The following is an 18,483-nucleotide window of genomic DNA, read 5'->3' as shown; positions in this document are numbered from 1 at the left end:
AACCAAGGAACTGAGTGCTGTCTTTTTATTTCAGCCCCCCTATGTACTGCGCAACGAGGCCCTTTCTCTTAGTAAAGGTGAAGCTGGAGCCATAACCAGCCTCTTGCTCGATATTCGAGACAATGATAATCCTCAGGATGTGACAGTGGCCATTTTAGATCCTCCACATCATGGGCGAATAGCCAAACTTCCTGAGGACACACCATCAGTGATAAATACTTTCCAACTCAATGATATTTCAGAGGGGCTAGTGCATTACATCCATGATGGATCTAACAGCTTAGAAGATATGGTGCTTCTACAAGCCAGTGATGGTTACCACTTTCAGAATGTGCTCTTCCACATCAAAATTGCTCCAAAGGTAAGTGCCCCTTCAGAAGGACCTACACTGTAGACATGCTTTGTAGTTCTCTGTAGGGGTTCTCAGAAATAAGTTGTCTTAAGTTCAGTGTGACATACAGGGAAATATGCACAGGAATGTATCCTTTAAACAGGCTCACATACATTCCTGTCTTCACAGTACTCTGAGAACTGAAATTGTATTTAAAAGGAACCAAGTTATTCTGACACATGGGGCTGTGAGGGAGTCTCTAACAGAGTGGCTTCACTTCTTTGTTAATGACAATTCCCTAAATTTGTGGTGGGGGGGTATTTTGAGGGTGGAAAACATGAGAATTAAAAATGTCATCCAGATAAATCTATGGGCATATGGGGGAAAATAGTTGTAGCATATCCAGTCCTACAAGCCCACCCAGAGCCTTGGGCTTATGCATTCCTTCTTGGTCTCCTCTTTTTGCAGATGAGGAGGCCTTCTACTCAGTTTATTTTTGCTTCTCCATTTCTTGATTTACAGACCAGGGAGCCAGCACTCACTGATGGCTTCTTCATCAATTGAGTCAAATTTTAAAACATGATTCGTGGTTCAGACATTCACAGTATGGCAGCAGTTATTGAAGTGAAGCACGAATCCTGATTAAGTTCTCCTCCTGTTTGTGCAGGAGGAAAGGAGGGATGGGATGTCTATGGAAAGAGTCTCAAACTCTTCTGAGCCTCACAGAGGCTCTAGTGCTACGGTAGCTTAGCCCTACTAATTCTACTATCCTTTGAGGTGTTTTCATTATTACTTTCACTGTTGCAGACAGTTTGTCTAGACTAGTGTAAGGTAAATGTGTCATGTGCAGAAGTAAAAAAAAAAACTTTTGAAAGGGACTTTGCAAAGCCCTAAAAAGTAATTCATTGTTGTTAATATACCGCAGGGAATCATTTCAGTTGCTCATTATGTTCTTTGTCACTTTTTTTAAAGAGAAAAATACCCTTGGGATTGATAAGAGCATACCATAAAGCTTAAAATATTCCACTGAAAATGCCTCAATAAGGCTTTAAAAGTAACCAAAAAGTAGCTAGAAAACTTCCTCCAGTAGCATAAAATTCTTCCCATTTGTTATGTTATTTCAGGAAAATAAATATGTTTTTCTCTCTTTCTCTCAAAATAATATGTTCTAGGTAACTCAGTAATTCAGGACTTCTAATTTCTAGTCAGAACTCAAAATGGAGCATGGTTAACATCTGTGGTGAAAAATTTTTAAATTCCATTTTTCTTAGTTTTAATGCTCTGATTTAATTCTGTTACTATTTAACTCCCATGTACCAGGATTTTTTTTTTTTAAAAAAATACATTGAATTGGTTGTGGGAATTCTCTTTAGTAGGAATTCCAATATATAGATTGAAACTACCTCATGAGAGAATTCCAAAGTCTAGTAACATGACAAACCACCTCCAAGCATCCCTTGCCTAACAAAACCCTATGAAACTCATGGAGTTGCCATAAATCAACAGATGACTTGAAGGTACATGCACACATTAGGAAAACGAGAGCCCATTAAGTATCTTTTGGGCTGTAATTACACACTTCCCACTTTAGGTGGGGAAAAGTGCCACCATGCTTTATGGGACGATGCTGAGCATTTGGCTTTCCTTGCTTAGAGATGGCTATACTTACATGTGATGCAGCTTCTGTTCTTGGATTTTGTATGTATTATGATCTTTCAATTGCACAGAGTGCCATGCAAAAGTGAGAAAATGGTTGTGGTTGTGTGGGGACCCGTCCCACACTTCGTCATTCTGTGTACAGTTGGAACTAGTTTGTAATAACTTGTATATTGGCTTTTGTGGTTTGCAGAAACAAATACAACAATATGGCTTAGCTTTCATTGCCTGCCAGTCCCTGCAGTTGAGAGGCCTTTTCATGTGGAAAAGGTGTGGCTTGTTTTCAGTTTGTTTCCTCATATATTTGTAGAGCATTCAATACTACAGATAGATTTTCATTTCATTTAGGCATGCTGCAACAGAGCAGTACCCAGTGCACTTGGCAACAGAAATAGTCTCATGTCTTAAATCAGGAGTTCCCTCTTGTTTCCGGTGGAGCCTAGCCAGAGTGAACTCTGGAAGCTCTCAAGCCATTTGAAAACTGGTGTTACACTGCCTATGAATATGGCAGTTCTATCTTTATATTTCAAGGCTAACAACCATAAATCCATCCTTTTAAACTTTTTATTAAAAGGTTGTGAACGTTAATTTTTTAAGTTTGACTGTGCAGAGTTCGATGCAGAGTTCCTTTTGATTTTTCTTGGCATGTCATTCAGTCCATTGGAACATGCCAAGTTCTGGTGCATCTTCCCCAACCTGGGCTCTCCAAGATACCTGGTACTCAAATACCAATCATCCCTAGGCAATATGGCCAGTATTTTTTGTACCTATCTTATGGACCTTCTCTAGGCATGTCCCTCTATTCATTAATGAATTCATTCACAATCTATAATGCTTGGTAAAGCAGAGGGCAGCAAGAAAAGAGGAAAACCACATTCCAAATGGATAGTCTCAATAAGCAAAGCCACTACCATGAGTCTGTAGGAGCTGGGGAGAGTGATTGAGGTCAGGGTGCCTTTCAGATATCTCACATATAGGGTTGCCATGGGTCACTTTGAAGGTAATTATCAACAACATATACCTGATGGTTAGATTAAATGAGAGAAGCCATGACCATGAATCTGCAAGAGCTGAGCAGGGCAGTTGAGGACATGGTGACTTAGACATCCCTCACTTATAGGATCGCCATAGGCTGAAATCGACTTGAAGGCAGTTACCAACAGCTATTACTACCACAAATAGATCTCTATATATCTTATATCTGTCCTTTGTGAGACAGCTAAGTAACGATCCTTGGTTCTACTGAGCCACTGAAAATATTATATCCCACCCCCTTCTGTTGATCATGCAGATTTTGTACCAAACAATGATGAAGGTGAATTGCTGAACATGGTTTGCTTTATTAGCCAATTTTACACTCGCTTGTCTCATTATTTTACAAAGCCACTTTGCAACAGTTTGTGAAAGAGAGCAAGAAAAGCTGCCAGTGTGAGAGATGCAGAACCCCCTTGGGAGGTTTGACTATGAGGTAGAGCTGGCAGATACCCAGTTTCTAGTACCCATAGTCTAATTATCACCTTTCCACAATAGCCTTGGGAGGCAAACCAGATGCTAGGTTTATTTCTGGAGAAGCGGTGTCTAGACATACACAAAAGAAGATTTCTTTCTCTCTCCGCTCCCCGCCACCTCCTTTCTTCTTCTTCTTCTTGGTTCTTATCCAAAAGCTGTTACAGATCCTGGTATAACCCTCGCTGGAGGGTTTTTTCTTACCCGCACTCCTAATCTGAGAACATGAGGCTTATTAAAATGAATGACTGAACCATTTCAGTGGAGTGTGTCCTGATTTCAAAGGATGTTTGTAGAATTTCAGCAAAAATGGCTTAAAGAATAATAAACTTTTTTTTTAAAAAAATCACATTTTAAAATGGTATGAACATGTTAGCATCAAAGCAATAAATGAAAAGTGCTAACAGAACTGAGATAATATTTAATCCATTTCAATGGTGTTTTGGCAGCTGCAAAGAGTGTTCTCAGCTGTTTCAGTCTGAAAGCAATCCGATTGTTAAAGATCCTCATTTCTGCAGCCTTAAGAAACTGCATTCAGGGACTCCTTTTTTAAAAAGTTTAATTTATTTAGTTTAAACTTCTCTGATGCCATGAGGCATATGCAGGGCTCTTTCTCTTGAGGGAAATGGAATTCCCCCAAAAGATACAAAGGCAAATTATCCCTGGGCATATGCAGAGTGCCTTCCCTTTCTTTGAGAAGTATTTCCTAGTGTCTCAAAAAAAGTTTGTGACTGCTACAAAAGTTTGTGTCCTATGCCATCTGCACTAGAGTTTCAAAGAGTATTTTCAGATTTTCTTGCCCTTGATGTGAAAGAGTGTCTCAGTTTGTTGAGCCATCCCATGGGGCGGGGGAGTCAACTGTTGTGAGATTTTTCACATTGTTTTTGTTTTTTGCAAAAATTTGATTAGTGTTTCCTTTGCACAAAAAAAGACAAGACAAAACACCCCATGTGAAATTTTCTCAAAAAAAGGCCAGAAATGTGATCAACACAAAACGAGTTTTAAAAAATTAGAATGCTGCCCAGCAGAGAGAAGATTCTCTATATGGTTCATTCTTGAATGCAAAAACGAAACAGGTGGTAATTTACATTTCTAATTTGTGTTTATTATCAGCCACTTCCAGTTAAATGTAAGTGGCATCACACTGTAAGGTTACATCTTAAATCCAGTGTTTGATCAGTTTTGCACTAAGTCTACTGTCATGACTTCCTTTCTTCCATAACCCAATAAAAATTCTGGGAATTATCACATAGGAAAGATGCTGAAAAGTCTGTTAGAGATCTATGGCTCCTTGCCCCAGTCTTGAAACTTCCCTCAGGAAAGAGAAGGACTCTTTCAATTTGTACATTAGGAATATAGAATAGGAAGATTTTTTTGTGTTTGGGACTTTATCTCCCATGATCCCTGACCATTGGCCATGCTGACAGGGAATGATGGGAATTGGAGTCTCAACCTTTGGAAATCTACTTTCAACCTCATCCCTGGTGTAGTTACTCCCTGTTGTCAGCACAACATAGAACATGCAAGATTTAGTGTTCAGACTATATAGATCAGCCTTCTGCAATCCATGACATTGCGGATGAGTTGAACTACAAATCCAACTGCCAAACCAGTGCAGGTGTTGCTGCTAGAGATTACTGGATTCGTAGCTACTAGGTTAGGGACGGCTGATGTTGATTATTACAAAATTCCATTTTACTGTCTGTATGTTTTCATTATACCCTTTTGGGATCTGACATGCCTGGCACCAAATTTCCTGATTCCTTCATTCTTAAAGAAAGCAGTTTTTAAAAATCCTATATGCTTTATAGGACTTCAAAGCATATCAAGTCTCTCTGATTTCTCCTTTACTGTAATAATTCCAACTAATCTCTTTCACCTTTCCAAGAGGCCTTGTGAAATGTATATGTACTGTTATTCTTAAACGTAATGGATTGTTCCAGCTAAAGACACTTTCAGTGTAGTTTTGAAAAAAGGCTTCCTATGTTTTAATGAGCATATTGGAATCACCATCTCATCCACCCTCAAAAGGAATCCCCAAGGAATTTCCATGGAGACTATTAGGCTTCTCTAGTAATTAAAAATGTGACAAAAGATTAGTGATGATAATAATGAATAGTGATGTGTGCTTTAATGGATTAATCTGTATTACTGATCTACAGAAAATTTAGTCACTAATTATAATGTGCTCTTTCCCGGCCCTGTACCAATTGATCAGTGAAGGCAGGAGAGAGCTGTGATCAGAGCTTGAAAAAGGTAAATTCTTTTGGATGAAAAATTTCTGAATAAGACTGGGAGCTGTAGGCCAAAAAAGTTGCTTTACCAGACTTAAATAGTCCATTTCTGATTGTTGTTGTATGGCATATCTTCTTATAAACAAGCATTTCACCAGGATTGGCTCAGGATTCTTGGTTACGTGAAGCTTCCAATGAACTCACTACACAAGTTGCGTATGCACATACATGCCTTCAAGCTGCTGGTCAATTCATGGCAAGCTCATAAACTTCAAAGGGTTTTTCTTAGACAAACAATCCTGAGAGGAGGTTAGCCATTGTTTTCCTCTGAAATACAGTGCGCCATTGGTTTACGTGGGGAATCCGCTCCGGACCCCCTCCCCGTGTAAGCCAAATAGTGCATAAGCTAAAGTCCCATTCGATTGCGGAAGAGTGCGAGGGCCATGGGTGCGTGCACCTTTCATTCTCCCGTCACATGGCTTCTGTGTAACCTGGAAGCCATGTATGGGGCGCCCGCCTATAGCACAGGTGCACTGTATATTCTACCATTCCTGGGATTCATTGGCTTTCGCCAATCCAAGTGCTGCTGAGGGTTGACCCTGTTTAGCTTCCAAGATCAGACAGGGTCTTGTGCTTTTAGGTTATTTAGTTGACCAGACTGTAAACTGATCGTGTTTTAAGAAGGTCAGGACAGCACACATGAGGGCAACAGGTTCCCTTAGGGTAGCGGTGGACTATGGACTACATATGGTGCCCAAATGCCCTCTATGGGGGGGGGCATTATTGCACACACCCTTGGTGTCTTTTAGGCCCATGAGAAGTCTTTTTCAAAAACTAGAAGTGAAGAGGAAGTGATTTCCTTCCAATTGTTAATAAAGGCCTCCCCTGGGCCCAAAATAGCTGGAGGAGGGGAACATAGCAGAAACCTCCACACACACACACCTAGAGAATGTTTGTCAGCCTTTTAGAACATTTTTGCAGGGGTACAGTGGAAGGTGCAGTCCTCCAAGGTTTTCCATGGAACTAATGCAGCCCCTTAGCCTCTCATAGTTGTCCATCCATGCCTTAGGAAAGTGCAGGTGCTGTGATACATGCAGCTCTGTCTTCCAGCACCTCACTGCCTCCAAGACGTACTGCCTGAGATGGCTGCCTCTTTCTGTCCCACGTAGGGCTTGCTGTTCTTAGCACAAGGCATGGAAAACTGTCTCCAGATCTACTAGAAACATCACATACAACACACACACACACTCTGGAGCGTCTATGATCATGGAGGGAACATTGGCCCATCCAAGCAGTGAAACACAAACATGGGATGACTTGAGGTGACTCCAGTGCAGTGGTTCTCAACCTTCCTAATGCCGCAAACCTTTAATACAGTTCCTCATGTTGTGGTGACCCACAACCATAGTGGAGCAGTGTCTCGGTTCCTAAGACTATTGGAAATGTGTGTTTTCTGATGGTCTTAGGTGACCCCTGTGAAAGGGTTGTTCAACCCCAAAGCAGCCACAACCCACAGGCTGGGAACCACTGCTCCAGTAGAATGGTGTCAGGCCTCGGGTGATGTTGTGGCATATTGCAGCTGGCACCTGCTTCTTGTAAAGCAGTGATTCCCAAACTAAGTCTCCCAGCTATTTTGAACTCCTGCATCCAGAAGCCTCAGTCATCTTGGTCAATGGTTTGGGTTTCTGGAAGCTGACGTCCAGAACACCTGGAAGGTCACAGTTTGGGAATCGCTGTTGTAAAGTAATCAAGAGTCTAGTGGACCAGAGGCAGAAGAAAGGCTGTAGGGTTGGGTATAGGTGTGCAGTCAAGTTGGCTGAGTTGCTCATACTGAGAAACACAGCTTGAGGAAGACATGAAATAAAACCAGCCAGAGCCTTATTGGTTCTTCCAGTTACTTGGTTTTCACAAGTTGAAAAGTTGCAGCTTTGGTTCTACTTACCTTAGAGATGCTGCTGCACCAGTGCAAAAATTGGCTTGGGTTTAATCTGAGATCTGTCCTAATGGTGCAGCAAATGTTGTTGTTGTCATCTGCCTCCAAGTTGTTTCCAACTTATGGTGACCCTAAGTCAACCCTATCATAGGGTTTTCTTGGCAGTTTTTGTTCAGAGGGGGTTTGCCATTGCCATCCTGAGAGGATGGCTGAGAGAGGGTGACTTGGCCAGGCATGGCCATTGGCGATACCTGTTGCACAGTTCTGGAAGCTTTTGTCCAAAAAGGAACTTTTTCCAAGCCCTAGAGGTTCTTGCACTCAACCTCTTTATTTTTTTGTATTTGTATCCTTGCTCATTATGGATATTGGAGATGAATTACTGGGGATACAGGGAAGCTGGTTCAAGATTCTCAATTTCACTTCTAGTGCTTGATGAGTAGTGAAATTTCTGGTCTTACTTTTAAATCATCTTCAGACTATGTTTTTCAGTTAGTTTGTTTCCAGCATTTACAGATTATTTAATGACTTTATTTGTTTTCAGTCCTCTTGGAACACCAGTGGGGCCCCTCGACTGGTTGCCAGCTCCATGGTATGGGTCCCAGAAGGAGGGATGCTGCAAATCACCAACAGAATTCTGCAGGCTGAGATGCCTGGTGTCAGTGATTCTGCAATCATCTACATAATTAGAGATCAGCCACGCTATGGTAAGTGGAGATTAAGGATGGAAAAAATATTCTGTGTTATTTGTTTCCTGGCTGAAAAATGTATTTCCTGACCCTTGGAAAATCTTGTTTGGAACAATAATATGTTGGCCGAGAATTTTGTGCAGGTTTTGCCCACTGTTTGAAGTGTTTTGGGAAATTATTTTGACCTGAAATACATGCGTGGGAGGTATTTTTGCATGAGAATTGTGGATACCCCCCTTTTCCAGACAGTGAAATGTGTTTTTGTGGAAGATGGCTCTTTTCTAAGCAAAAAGCAATAAACCTGCACATGAACAAAAATAGCTATTTGATATTGTTGTGCAGGACTGCCATTTCCCAATCAAGATTTTTGTTGCATAAGATTGCTGGGTTTTGTCTAGAAAACAGCAGTCTTGCACAGAAAAACCACATGTGGGAACAGTCTTCTTCATGCATACTCTGGAATGGGTGAATACTGGGTGAGGATTGTGCAACAATATTTGTTTTTTCTTAAGTGGAGAGAAAACTGTGGAAATATTCATCCTCACTTGTAAGGACAAAATATTGAAATGTGAATATCCATAGCAGATATGCATAAAATCTTTTTCTTCACTTGAAATTCCTAACAATTTTTAGTTGAGCCAGACTCACCAATTTGCTTCAAAATTCACTTTAAGCAAAAATCACTTCAGACAATTGGTTGCCATGTAAACGGTTCCGAAGGACTGTCACTCATTTATTATTATTATTATTATTATTATTATTATTATTATTATACTTTATATAGCGCTGTAGATTTACACAGCACTGTACATACAAACAATAAAATTGATAAAAATGAAACTTGCCAATGGCGTACATTATACAAAATAGCAGATCATCCAAAAACTTTTGACTGGCCAGTTTGGATTTCCCTGTCTGAGAACTGCCCAGCCCCTTTGCTTGTAAAAGAAATTACTCTTCTATTCACCTGGATAGCGATGAGTTAAATCCGCCATCAAGCTGTACCAGGAGGGCTCCGCTATGTTCTTCTCCTGAAGGCTATTTTGCAAGTTATTCATAGGATGCTGATAAATTTAGTCTGCTAATAGTTTTGTTTTATTCATTTTATATTAAAACAAATTATTTCTGAAATTCTCTGCTTTTTACTTTAATAAAAGGATTGAATTGGAAACCTGAGGACATTTACTTTCTAGTTAGCCCTAGTTTTTGGGGGGGTGGGGTGGTTTCAACCATATGTTTGCCATGTCAACCTGATTGTTTAAAGGAGTATAATCTCCTCCTTAGGAATGTGACAGTGTTCAAGATATAGTTATTAAAACAGGAATAGTGGTACCCATACCTCTGGGAAGAAACAAGAAATATCTATATGTTTGTCTTACATCACTGATTTAGAAGCAAAAGTACACCAATTTGTTGCACCTTAGTGGAGGAAGAACAGAAGAGAAGCAGAGTCTTGCCCTTCCCATTAGGCTCAGGCGAAATCAAACTGCTGTAGCTCATCTTTTCTTCTTCATTATAGCTTTTGCCATCTTGACCACATTCTGATGTTTCGTGGTCAACACATATCCTGGTTTTCATCTGTGAAATGTTGGAAGACACCTTGTGAGCCTTAAAGAAGATGCTCAGGTCACACTAGGTTCAGGCCTTAAGCCCCTCCCCCCCAAGATTTAAATCCTGGGCAATAGATGAAAGAGAAGCTACATGTGTATCTATAGATCAGGGTGGATTTCAGAGTTTCAGAGCTGATTTGGCAGTTCTTAGGATCTTGTAGAACCTCACCTCCCACCACTGTGTCGTTCAGTGCCTCCACTCCCAAATTTTAAAAAGCCTTTTGAAAGATGTACTGTATGTGCTCCCAATGCATCCTATAGCTCCCAGTAGCTCCCTTTGGGAAAAAAATTGCTTTGACATGATGGAGTGTGTGGTTTGGGGGCCTCCAAAATGGCCTTGGGGTGTACATGTGTCCCTCTTTTTTCATCCAGCTATAGATTCAGTTTGTTCTGACAGTTTTGTTGCCTGCAATATATTTATGGCTTCCAAACAAAATACCTTATTAGAGCAGAATGGATCGACCCTTTATAGGCAGAGCTCAGATAAAAAGCTCATGCCTTCACAGTGTCTAAGGGGCCTCTCTGCTAATTATTATGAATGGAAAGCATTAGTGTACAAGACAGCAATTTCATCCTCAGGGGTTCCTATTTTCCTGCAGCCTGTCTGCTTTCTGAAGTTATAATTCCTCTACTTGTATCATCCCTAATTATCTCCTTGGCAACTAATTGATGGTGCAGACAGAGAAGTTATTGCTTCAGGACAGGAGTAAGTAGATGAACCCCTTCTCCGAAACTTATAAGGCACTAGAAATATCTAGTACTACGTAATATAATCTCCCTGGGACATAAATGAATAAGCATTAGGGAAACTCATAAGACAGGGGTAAGTAACATGTATGTCCCGTATCGTTGGTTGTTGTTAACTGCTGTCAAGTTAACTTGAACATATGATGACTCTATGAATGAGAGATCTTCAAGTCACCCTATTGTCAACAGCCCTGTTGTTCAGGTCTTGCAGACTCAGGGCCATGGCTTCCTTGACTGAGTCTATTAATCTAGAATGCGGTCTTCTTCTTGGCCTACTGCTTTCCACGTTACCAAGTATTATTGTCTTTTTTGGTGAATTATGTCTTCTTGTGATATGGACAAAGTACAATAGACTCAGTTTAGTTATCTCACTAGGGAGAGTTCAGGTTTGATTTGCTCTAGGACCCATTTATGTGTCTTTTCACTAGTCCATGGTATCTGTAGAACTCTTCTCCAAGACCACAATTCAGATGAGTTGATTTTTTTCATATCATCTTTCTTCATTGTCCATCTTTTACAGCCATACTTGGAAATGGAAATACAATGGCATGGACAATCCTAACTTTAGTATTCAATCTTAACACTTTAGGGTCTTGTGTAATTCCCTCATAACTGCTCTTCCAAGTCCCGATCTTCTAATTTCTTGGCTGCAGTCTCCATTTTAATTAATGATTGAGGCAAGGTATGGAAAACCTTGAACTATATATTCTTCTGAGACCCTTGTTTTCCTAGACACTGTATCGAAACTGCATATTTACTGTTTTATTTGCTATGGCTCTATCTGAAAGAATTTTGTGATTTGCAGTTGTAGGTGATGTGCTTAGAATTATCTCCTAGAGAGTTGTAGTCCAAAATTTTGGTTTTCCAGGTGTTTTGGATTTGGCCTAGGGTTAGCTGAATTCTGGGAACTCCAAAACATCTTGAAGAATCAGAAACCCTTAGTAATCTACTATACAATCACTCAGAGATCTAACGGTAAATCCATCTACCTCTGACTTAAGTCCCATAGATTGCCACTGTAAGAGTGGAATTTCAATAATATCATTTATCTTTTTTTGGTTAGGGTTGTTGTTGTTTTTCTACAGCTATGATCCAAGTTAACTTTAACACCAGCAGCATGGTTTTCTAAAGACTGTGAAGAAAGATACAGAAGATGATGTATCAATTACACGCCAGATCAGACTGGTGTGTGGGTTTATTTAATTGAGATGTATGTGCTTTAAATAATTTAGCAGTTAGATATTAAATAGACATCACAGAAACCCTAGTGGGATTCAGTCTGTCAGTTGCACAAACATGGACAGCAAGACAAGGGAATCCAAAATATCAGTGTAATGGAATCTGTAACTGCAGTGTCAGAATAGATTATGGACATGAAGAGTTGTGTCCCACTGCCAGCCCAGAGGACAACAATAAGCAGCAATACTAACATCAGATCTCAATATTATTGTCTGTTTGATAGGATTTCTGTTTTGCAAACATTTTTAATAATGCTTGAAGGATGCGGGTATTACACAGTCTCTGAGCAGCTTCAGTTTTTTTCTGTCAGAATTAATGAGCCTGGAGTTCAGCTCAGAGCTTGAAAAAGTTACTTTGTGGTGTACAAATCCCAGACTCTCCATGCCAGCAATTCAACGGCCATGAATTTCAAGGAATTCTAGGCTTTAATCCAATTTCTTCTCAATTTAGTGTAAATATCGGCCCATGGAGCTATGTTACACAACCACTACACAACCCTCTTGCAGAATGTGCAACACATGTCAATGACTACGTGTAAAACACAATATGTAATGTTCAACAACAGTGCATAATGTGCAGTTGGAATGCCCAATGAAGAACTGCAACATGCAGTGTTGAATCACAGTGTGATCCAATGCAGGATCTTCACCTAAAGCAGGGGTAGGCAACCTGCGGCCCGCGGGCCGGATGCGGCCCGGCGAGGCCTTGGGACCGGCCCCAGCCCAGTCCTGCCGCCGATTGCCGCCGGGGCCTTTGGCATCTTGCGCGAGGGGCATGGTGGGGCAATTGTCTATAGAAGCCTCAGAAACATGCATTTATCTTAACATTTTTTTAAAAAATCAGCATGTTTTTTCACGTGTCCTCCATTTTTTATGTAAAAAGTGCCCGCCATTTGAAAATTTTGTCCTACATTTGTCCCGGTTTATTTATTTATTTAATTTTTAAAAAATTATTTAATTATTTATTTTTTTGGCTTCGGCCCCCCAGTTGTCAGAGGGACAGCAACCCGGCCCTCGGCTCAAAAGGGTTGCCTACCCCTGACCTAAAGCATCCCCAGCAGGTAGATATACAGACTCTTGTTGAAGATATCCAGAGAAAGGGTCCACCCCGTCATCTCTCTAGGCAATTGGTTCCATTGCTAAACTCCACTTACTGCCAAGAAGTTCCCTCTAATGTTCAATTAAAATCTACCCTCCTGTAACTGAAAACCACTGCACCTGGTCCTCCCCTCTGGGGCAGCAGAGAACAAATCTGATCTATTCTGCCTGTTACACCCCTTGAAGTATTTAAGGCGTGCAATTATATAACCCCTCAGTGTTCATTTCACCAGACTGAACATGCCTAGCTCCCCCAACCTTTCTTCATATGTTTTACTCTTCATACCTTTCAACATCTTAGGTGCCCTTCTCTGAACCTACTCCAACTTGTCTGTACCTTTAAATTAGAATTGAAGGCAATGCTCCAGCTAAGGCCCAACCAGCAGTATATATAGTGGGATTATTACTTCCCTTGACTTGGAAGTGATGCTTCTTTTAATGCAGGCTGAAATAATAATTGTCTTCTTTGCTGCAACATCATACTGCTGGCTCATGTTCATTTTATGCTCAGTAATAATCCCAAGATCCTTTTTTGTGTGAGCCACGTGTTCCCCATCCTATATCTGTACATTTGATTTGTTGGACTGAATGCAAATTTTTTCATTCATCTCCATTGAATTTAATTTTATTATTTTCTGGCCAGTTTACTAGTTTATCTAGGTCCTATCTTCCAGTGTGCTAACCACCCCTCCCAGTTATTGTCTCATCTGCAAACTTGATAAGACTTCTCTCTACCTTGTCATCAATATTTTTTTCCAGTTTTCTCCCTCAAAAAAATAATGCAAAGGAATGAAAAAACAAGAAACAGCAGATAAAGTAACACAAGTTACTTTTTCAGTATTGGAACAATACTATAACACAGAACAGGAACAAATTACTTTTCAAGAGCAACTTTTCAAGCTTTGTGCTGCCTGGCTGTGCCCCTGTGGTAGCCAGGTAGCCTCCACTAGAGGCAGCTGATGGCTTCCATGTCAGCAGGATGGTGAATTCACTCTAGATTTTAATTTGATCTTTAAAGGATCTATTCAAAGTAGTCCCATCTAAAATCCAGAGTGGATTCACCACCCCACTGAAATAGGACCTACAGTCCTCCATATTAACCAACCACCACCTTAAGCTGTTAGAATCCAATGTGAGGGAAATATTAAGTAGAGAACAAAGGGATAGTCATCACAGGGACGTAGCCAGGATTTTGGGAAGGGGGGGGGGCAAATACATCAGGATATTAAAGTAATAAACACAATTTTAAATAGATCCACTGGGGAAAACATATGTTTTGTGATTAGATTAGGTTTGGTTGATATTATTTTTTAACATTAATTAATGGAAGGGGATCCAGACCCCATTGACCCCCCCCCCCCGGCTACATCACTGGTCATCAGGGGCTACAATCACAAGGGAGTCCTTTTAAAGGGAAGACCTTTTTCCCATATGGAAGATCACAGTAGAAGCTTAGGTGACACTCTGGTTAAACACAGGTTTCAAACCAGAGATCAGGGCTTAGTGAGTTGAGCTGGAAAGTTCAGCTGGGAACCAAAGTTGTCAACGAAAGCTTGCAAGTGTTACTGAATAACTTTCAGAATGTCTCAGCCAGCATGGCCATTGTAGCCCAAAAAAGTAACTTTCCCTAGCTGTGGTTATCATTGTCAAGAGCTTTGACTGTCCCAGCCTTACAGGAAGACTTTTTTCTTCTTGTTGAGGAGAGCTGGTAGTTAGTCAGGATGAGTGGGCTATAGGATCACTGCATTCCCTGGCAATCCTTCATTTCCAGTGGTTTCCTGACCCATTCATTGCTCCAAAGGCCTTTTCACTCTTCATCTCTGCTTTTTTCAGGTGAAGTGGTGTTTCTGGTCCCCATGCCTGCAGATGACCCTGGTTTAGTATGGCAGCCATTACCAGATGGAAGAGCAGCTTCTCCAACCACCACTTTCACACAGCAGAACATCAATGAAGGCGTCATATGGTATAGGCATTCTGGATCTGAGACGGAGAGTGACTCCTTCCGCTTCCAGGTATGTTTTGTCTCCATTACTCAAAACTAAAGGTGTATCAAAGATCTTCTTGTTTATTTACAGGACACCTATAATTGCTTTCCTATCACTTACGTTTATCACACAGGCCCTAGAATGGGCCTGTTGCTTTACAAAAAGGGGGTGTGATGGGAACCGGATGGGGTGAAGAACGCATCTTACCGTACAGGAGAACGACGACGACGATGACGGACATTCCGATCACGTTCCACATCTGTCCCAGAGGGGGCGATTTTGAGAACACTTTTGAACAGTTCTCAAATATCGCCTCCTCTGGGACAGATGTGGAACGCAATGGGAACATCCAGCGGCATTGGCAGCAGCGTTCTCCTGTGCGGTAAGATGCGTTCTTTGCCCTATCTGATTCCTAACATGCCCCCTTTTTGTAACACGACGGGCCCGTTTTAGGGCCTGTGAGATAAACTTACATGAGTCACTTGCCAGAAATGGCACGTGTTGATTTACCATAACCATAGTTGTTTACAAAGTCCCTGCAGACATGTACAGTAATTATAGCCAATTGAACCCATTTCCAAAGAGGCAAAAATGCCAAGTAGTATCTTTGGATGAGGCTGCTCTCACTTGCCTGGAAGGTTTAACATTCTCCTGAAAGGCTAAGCTAAACTGAAAGCTTGCATGCAATATTTTGTACATTTTGGTTTACCGCGTCAAAGCTATTACTGTAACGCAGGGGAGGCAATTAAGGTAATTTCTGAGGTAATTAACATAAGTGATAATGAGGAAGTGTTGAAGTGCCGGATGTTGAACAAGCTAATCTTTAATTTAATGGCTGTGTTGCTGTTACCTTGTATGAATTTTGCATGACTTGGGGGAGTTGTGTTTTGGTTTTTTGCAGTAGCACCTTTCTGCAGCAGTCATAATTGTTTGGAAAAATATACTGGGAGTAAGAAGTCACATTTAGATCTATTCTTTCACAAAACAATAATCCATCTGCTGGGCTCCTGATAAATAGATTGCCGCGGCAGGAAAAATAGATGAATGATTTTTGTTAGCATTCTGGAAGCTGCATAGTCAATGACCTTTAGAAAAATAGTTCCCCATGTCAGTTTATGAATTTATTATTTACTTCCGTTGACTTTCTTTCCCCTCACCATTTCCTATGAGCTCAGTAGGGGAAAAGGGGGACATTGTAAATGGGGGGAAAGTGGAGATAAAAAGCAACTAAAATGATCACAGGGTAGGAGGAACTCCTATATAAGAAGTTTTAAAGCAGGACTAGGTACCACCTTTATAGAGTATAAAAAGCTTTTGACTGCATTGATCATGAAAAGCTATGTAACACTCTGAAAGACATGGAGTCCCACTACATTTGATAGTTCTAGTGAGAAATTTGTACTCAGGACAAGAGACCACTGTTAGGATAGAATATGGAGAAACAGAATGGTTCCCAGTTGGCAAGAGGGACTCTTTTATTATTATTATTAACCTTTATTTATAAAGCGCTGTAAGTTTACACAGCGCTGTACATCAATTTTTTAGTCAGACGGTTCCCTGCCCTCAGGCTTACAATCTAAAAGACACGACACAAAAGGAGAAGGGAGTGGTGGTGGGGAATAGGATCAGGTCCAGCAGATCTTTTCCACCTCCGAGGCCTGGACCAAGGCAGATGGACTGGAGGAAGGGCTTGGCTTCTTGATGGATGGTTAGAAGGAGGCTTCCTGGGTCAGAGAGGGGCTCACCTCTGGGAATGCTTCTCTAAACAATATAGTCTTTAATTCAGTTTTGAAACTGGGCAGAGAAGTGATGAGGTGTGCATGTGGGGGAAGAAGGTTCCAGGAGTAAGGGGCAGCAAGCGAGAAGGGACGAATTCGGGAGGGGGCAGTGGTAGTCCTACATTGTGACAGGAGACCCTGACTACCAGAGCGGAGGGTGCGAGTAGGAATGTAAGGAGAAAGAAGGTCAGATAAGTAAGGAGGGGCCAACCCATGGAGGGCTTTGAAAGTCAGTAACAAAAGCTTGTACCGGATGCGAAAGGGGAAGGGGAGCCAATGAAGGGAGGATAAAAGAGGAGAAACATGGTCAAAGCGGCGAGTGGATGTGACAATACGGGCAGCTGAATACTGGACAGATATTAAAGGATGGAGGTGTGAAAGAGGAAGCCCTGTTAGAAGGAGGTTACAATAATCTAGTCGTGAAACCACTAGGGTTTTCATCTTATGTCTGTCAGAAAGCTGCATCTGGTGATATTTCACCAACAGATCTCAATTTTTATGTAACATTCAGTCGAGTTCTCTGACTTGCTCTTCAATTTGGTCTCATTCAACAAAGATTAGTTTCAAGGCTGCATTGATAATGACTATTGATAATGCATTGACTGTATAAGCTACTTCATAGTAGTAGTAGAATTGTGTTGGCAGCAGTATGAGTAAAACAACAACAAAACAGTAACCCAATTCACAAAATATACATGCTCAAAAACTTAGAAGTAAGATCAACAATAATTTTTACTGCTACTATCTCTCTATGTGCATCTCTCTGTGTGTATGCAAAAACAGACTCACAGTTTATATTTGCCATCAAAAATATTTCTCAAAAAAAAAAAACCCCTGCTATGGCATGATTATAAAAATCATAAAAAAACCAACAATCCAGGCAAGACCAGTGTAAATAAATAGCATTCTAGTAAGATTTATTGCTCATCTTAATTCTGAGTTTTTAAGCATCATCAATCATGGTGATAAAATGGAGGGAGAAAAAGTGATGAGGAAAGAAACTTTATATCTTTCAGCATTTCATATGATTGATAGAAGTGGTTTGGTTTTGAAAACTATTTTTCCACCTAGTTAACACCCACATACCTGCACACAGGTTATCACTCAATCCAAAACAAATTTACTAGGAAATAAATTCCACTGAATGCAGTAACACTAAACCAAGTTAGTCTTGACTGTGAATCCAAGATCAAAACTCTGTTGCTTCCATTTCAGTAAAGAAACACTACTCTAGTCAAATTAATGCTATATATAAGATTTAAACTATGCATATGTGTTTTTACTGTATATTGGGAATGATAGGCAAAGAGAGATTAGTTCATAATTTTATTTATTTATTTACATATCTCTGTCCATTTCGGCTGAGAAGGGCTCCTTGAGCAGCTTGCAGACTTTGCCTTCAGGGATATTGCCTAAAACAGTGGTTCTTAACTAGTGGTCTGTGGACCTGCAGGGGGCCATGATGTCCTCATAGGGGATCCAGAAAGGCTGCTCAGCCCACCTTCTCACCACAGTGGAATGGCCATGTGGCAGGAGCCAAGGCAAAGGCTGGCTCCTCGTTCAACCTGCTGCAGCTGCAAACATGGCTGTAAGAAGCAGGAGAAAAGTCTTCCTTTACCCTCTGTCACCTCTAAGGAAATGTTTAACTGATGGTGTAATTGTAAACAGTTCAGTGTTCAGG

At 40.8% G+C, this 18,483-nt stretch overlaps 1 protein-coding gene across 2 annotated transcripts in view; it reads left to right on the top strand.

Annotated features, from left to right (window-relative positions):
• FRAS1 (Fraser extracellular matrix complex subunit 1) overlaps positions 1–18,483 on the top strand; it is a 326,081-nt gene that overhangs the window by 216,842 nt on the left and 90,756 nt on the right. For both annotated transcript variants that reach the window (XR_006104125.1, XM_042469094.1), the window contains exons 28-30: positions 35–361; positions 8,202–8,364; positions 14,873–15,051. Coding sequence is in view for 1 of the 2 variants with exons in the window: in XM_042469094.1 (XP_042325028.1) it covers positions 35–361; positions 8,202–8,364; positions 14,873–15,051 (669 nt within the window). In the remaining variant the exon portion in view is untranslated. The remainder of the gene's footprint in view (positions 1–34; positions 362–8,201; positions 8,365–14,872; positions 15,052–18,483) is intronic.

The sequence above is a fragment of the Sceloporus undulatus genome, chromosome 5 (genome assembly GCF_019175285.1).
Source record: "Sceloporus undulatus isolate JIND9_A2432 ecotype Alabama chromosome 5, SceUnd_v1.1, whole genome shotgun sequence".
NCBI lineage: Eukaryota > Metazoa > Chordata > Lepidosauria > Squamata > Phrynosomatidae > Sceloporus > Sceloporus undulatus.
The sequence above is the reverse complement of the archived record's forward strand: the minus strand, read 5'-3'. Positions and strand labels throughout refer to the sequence as shown.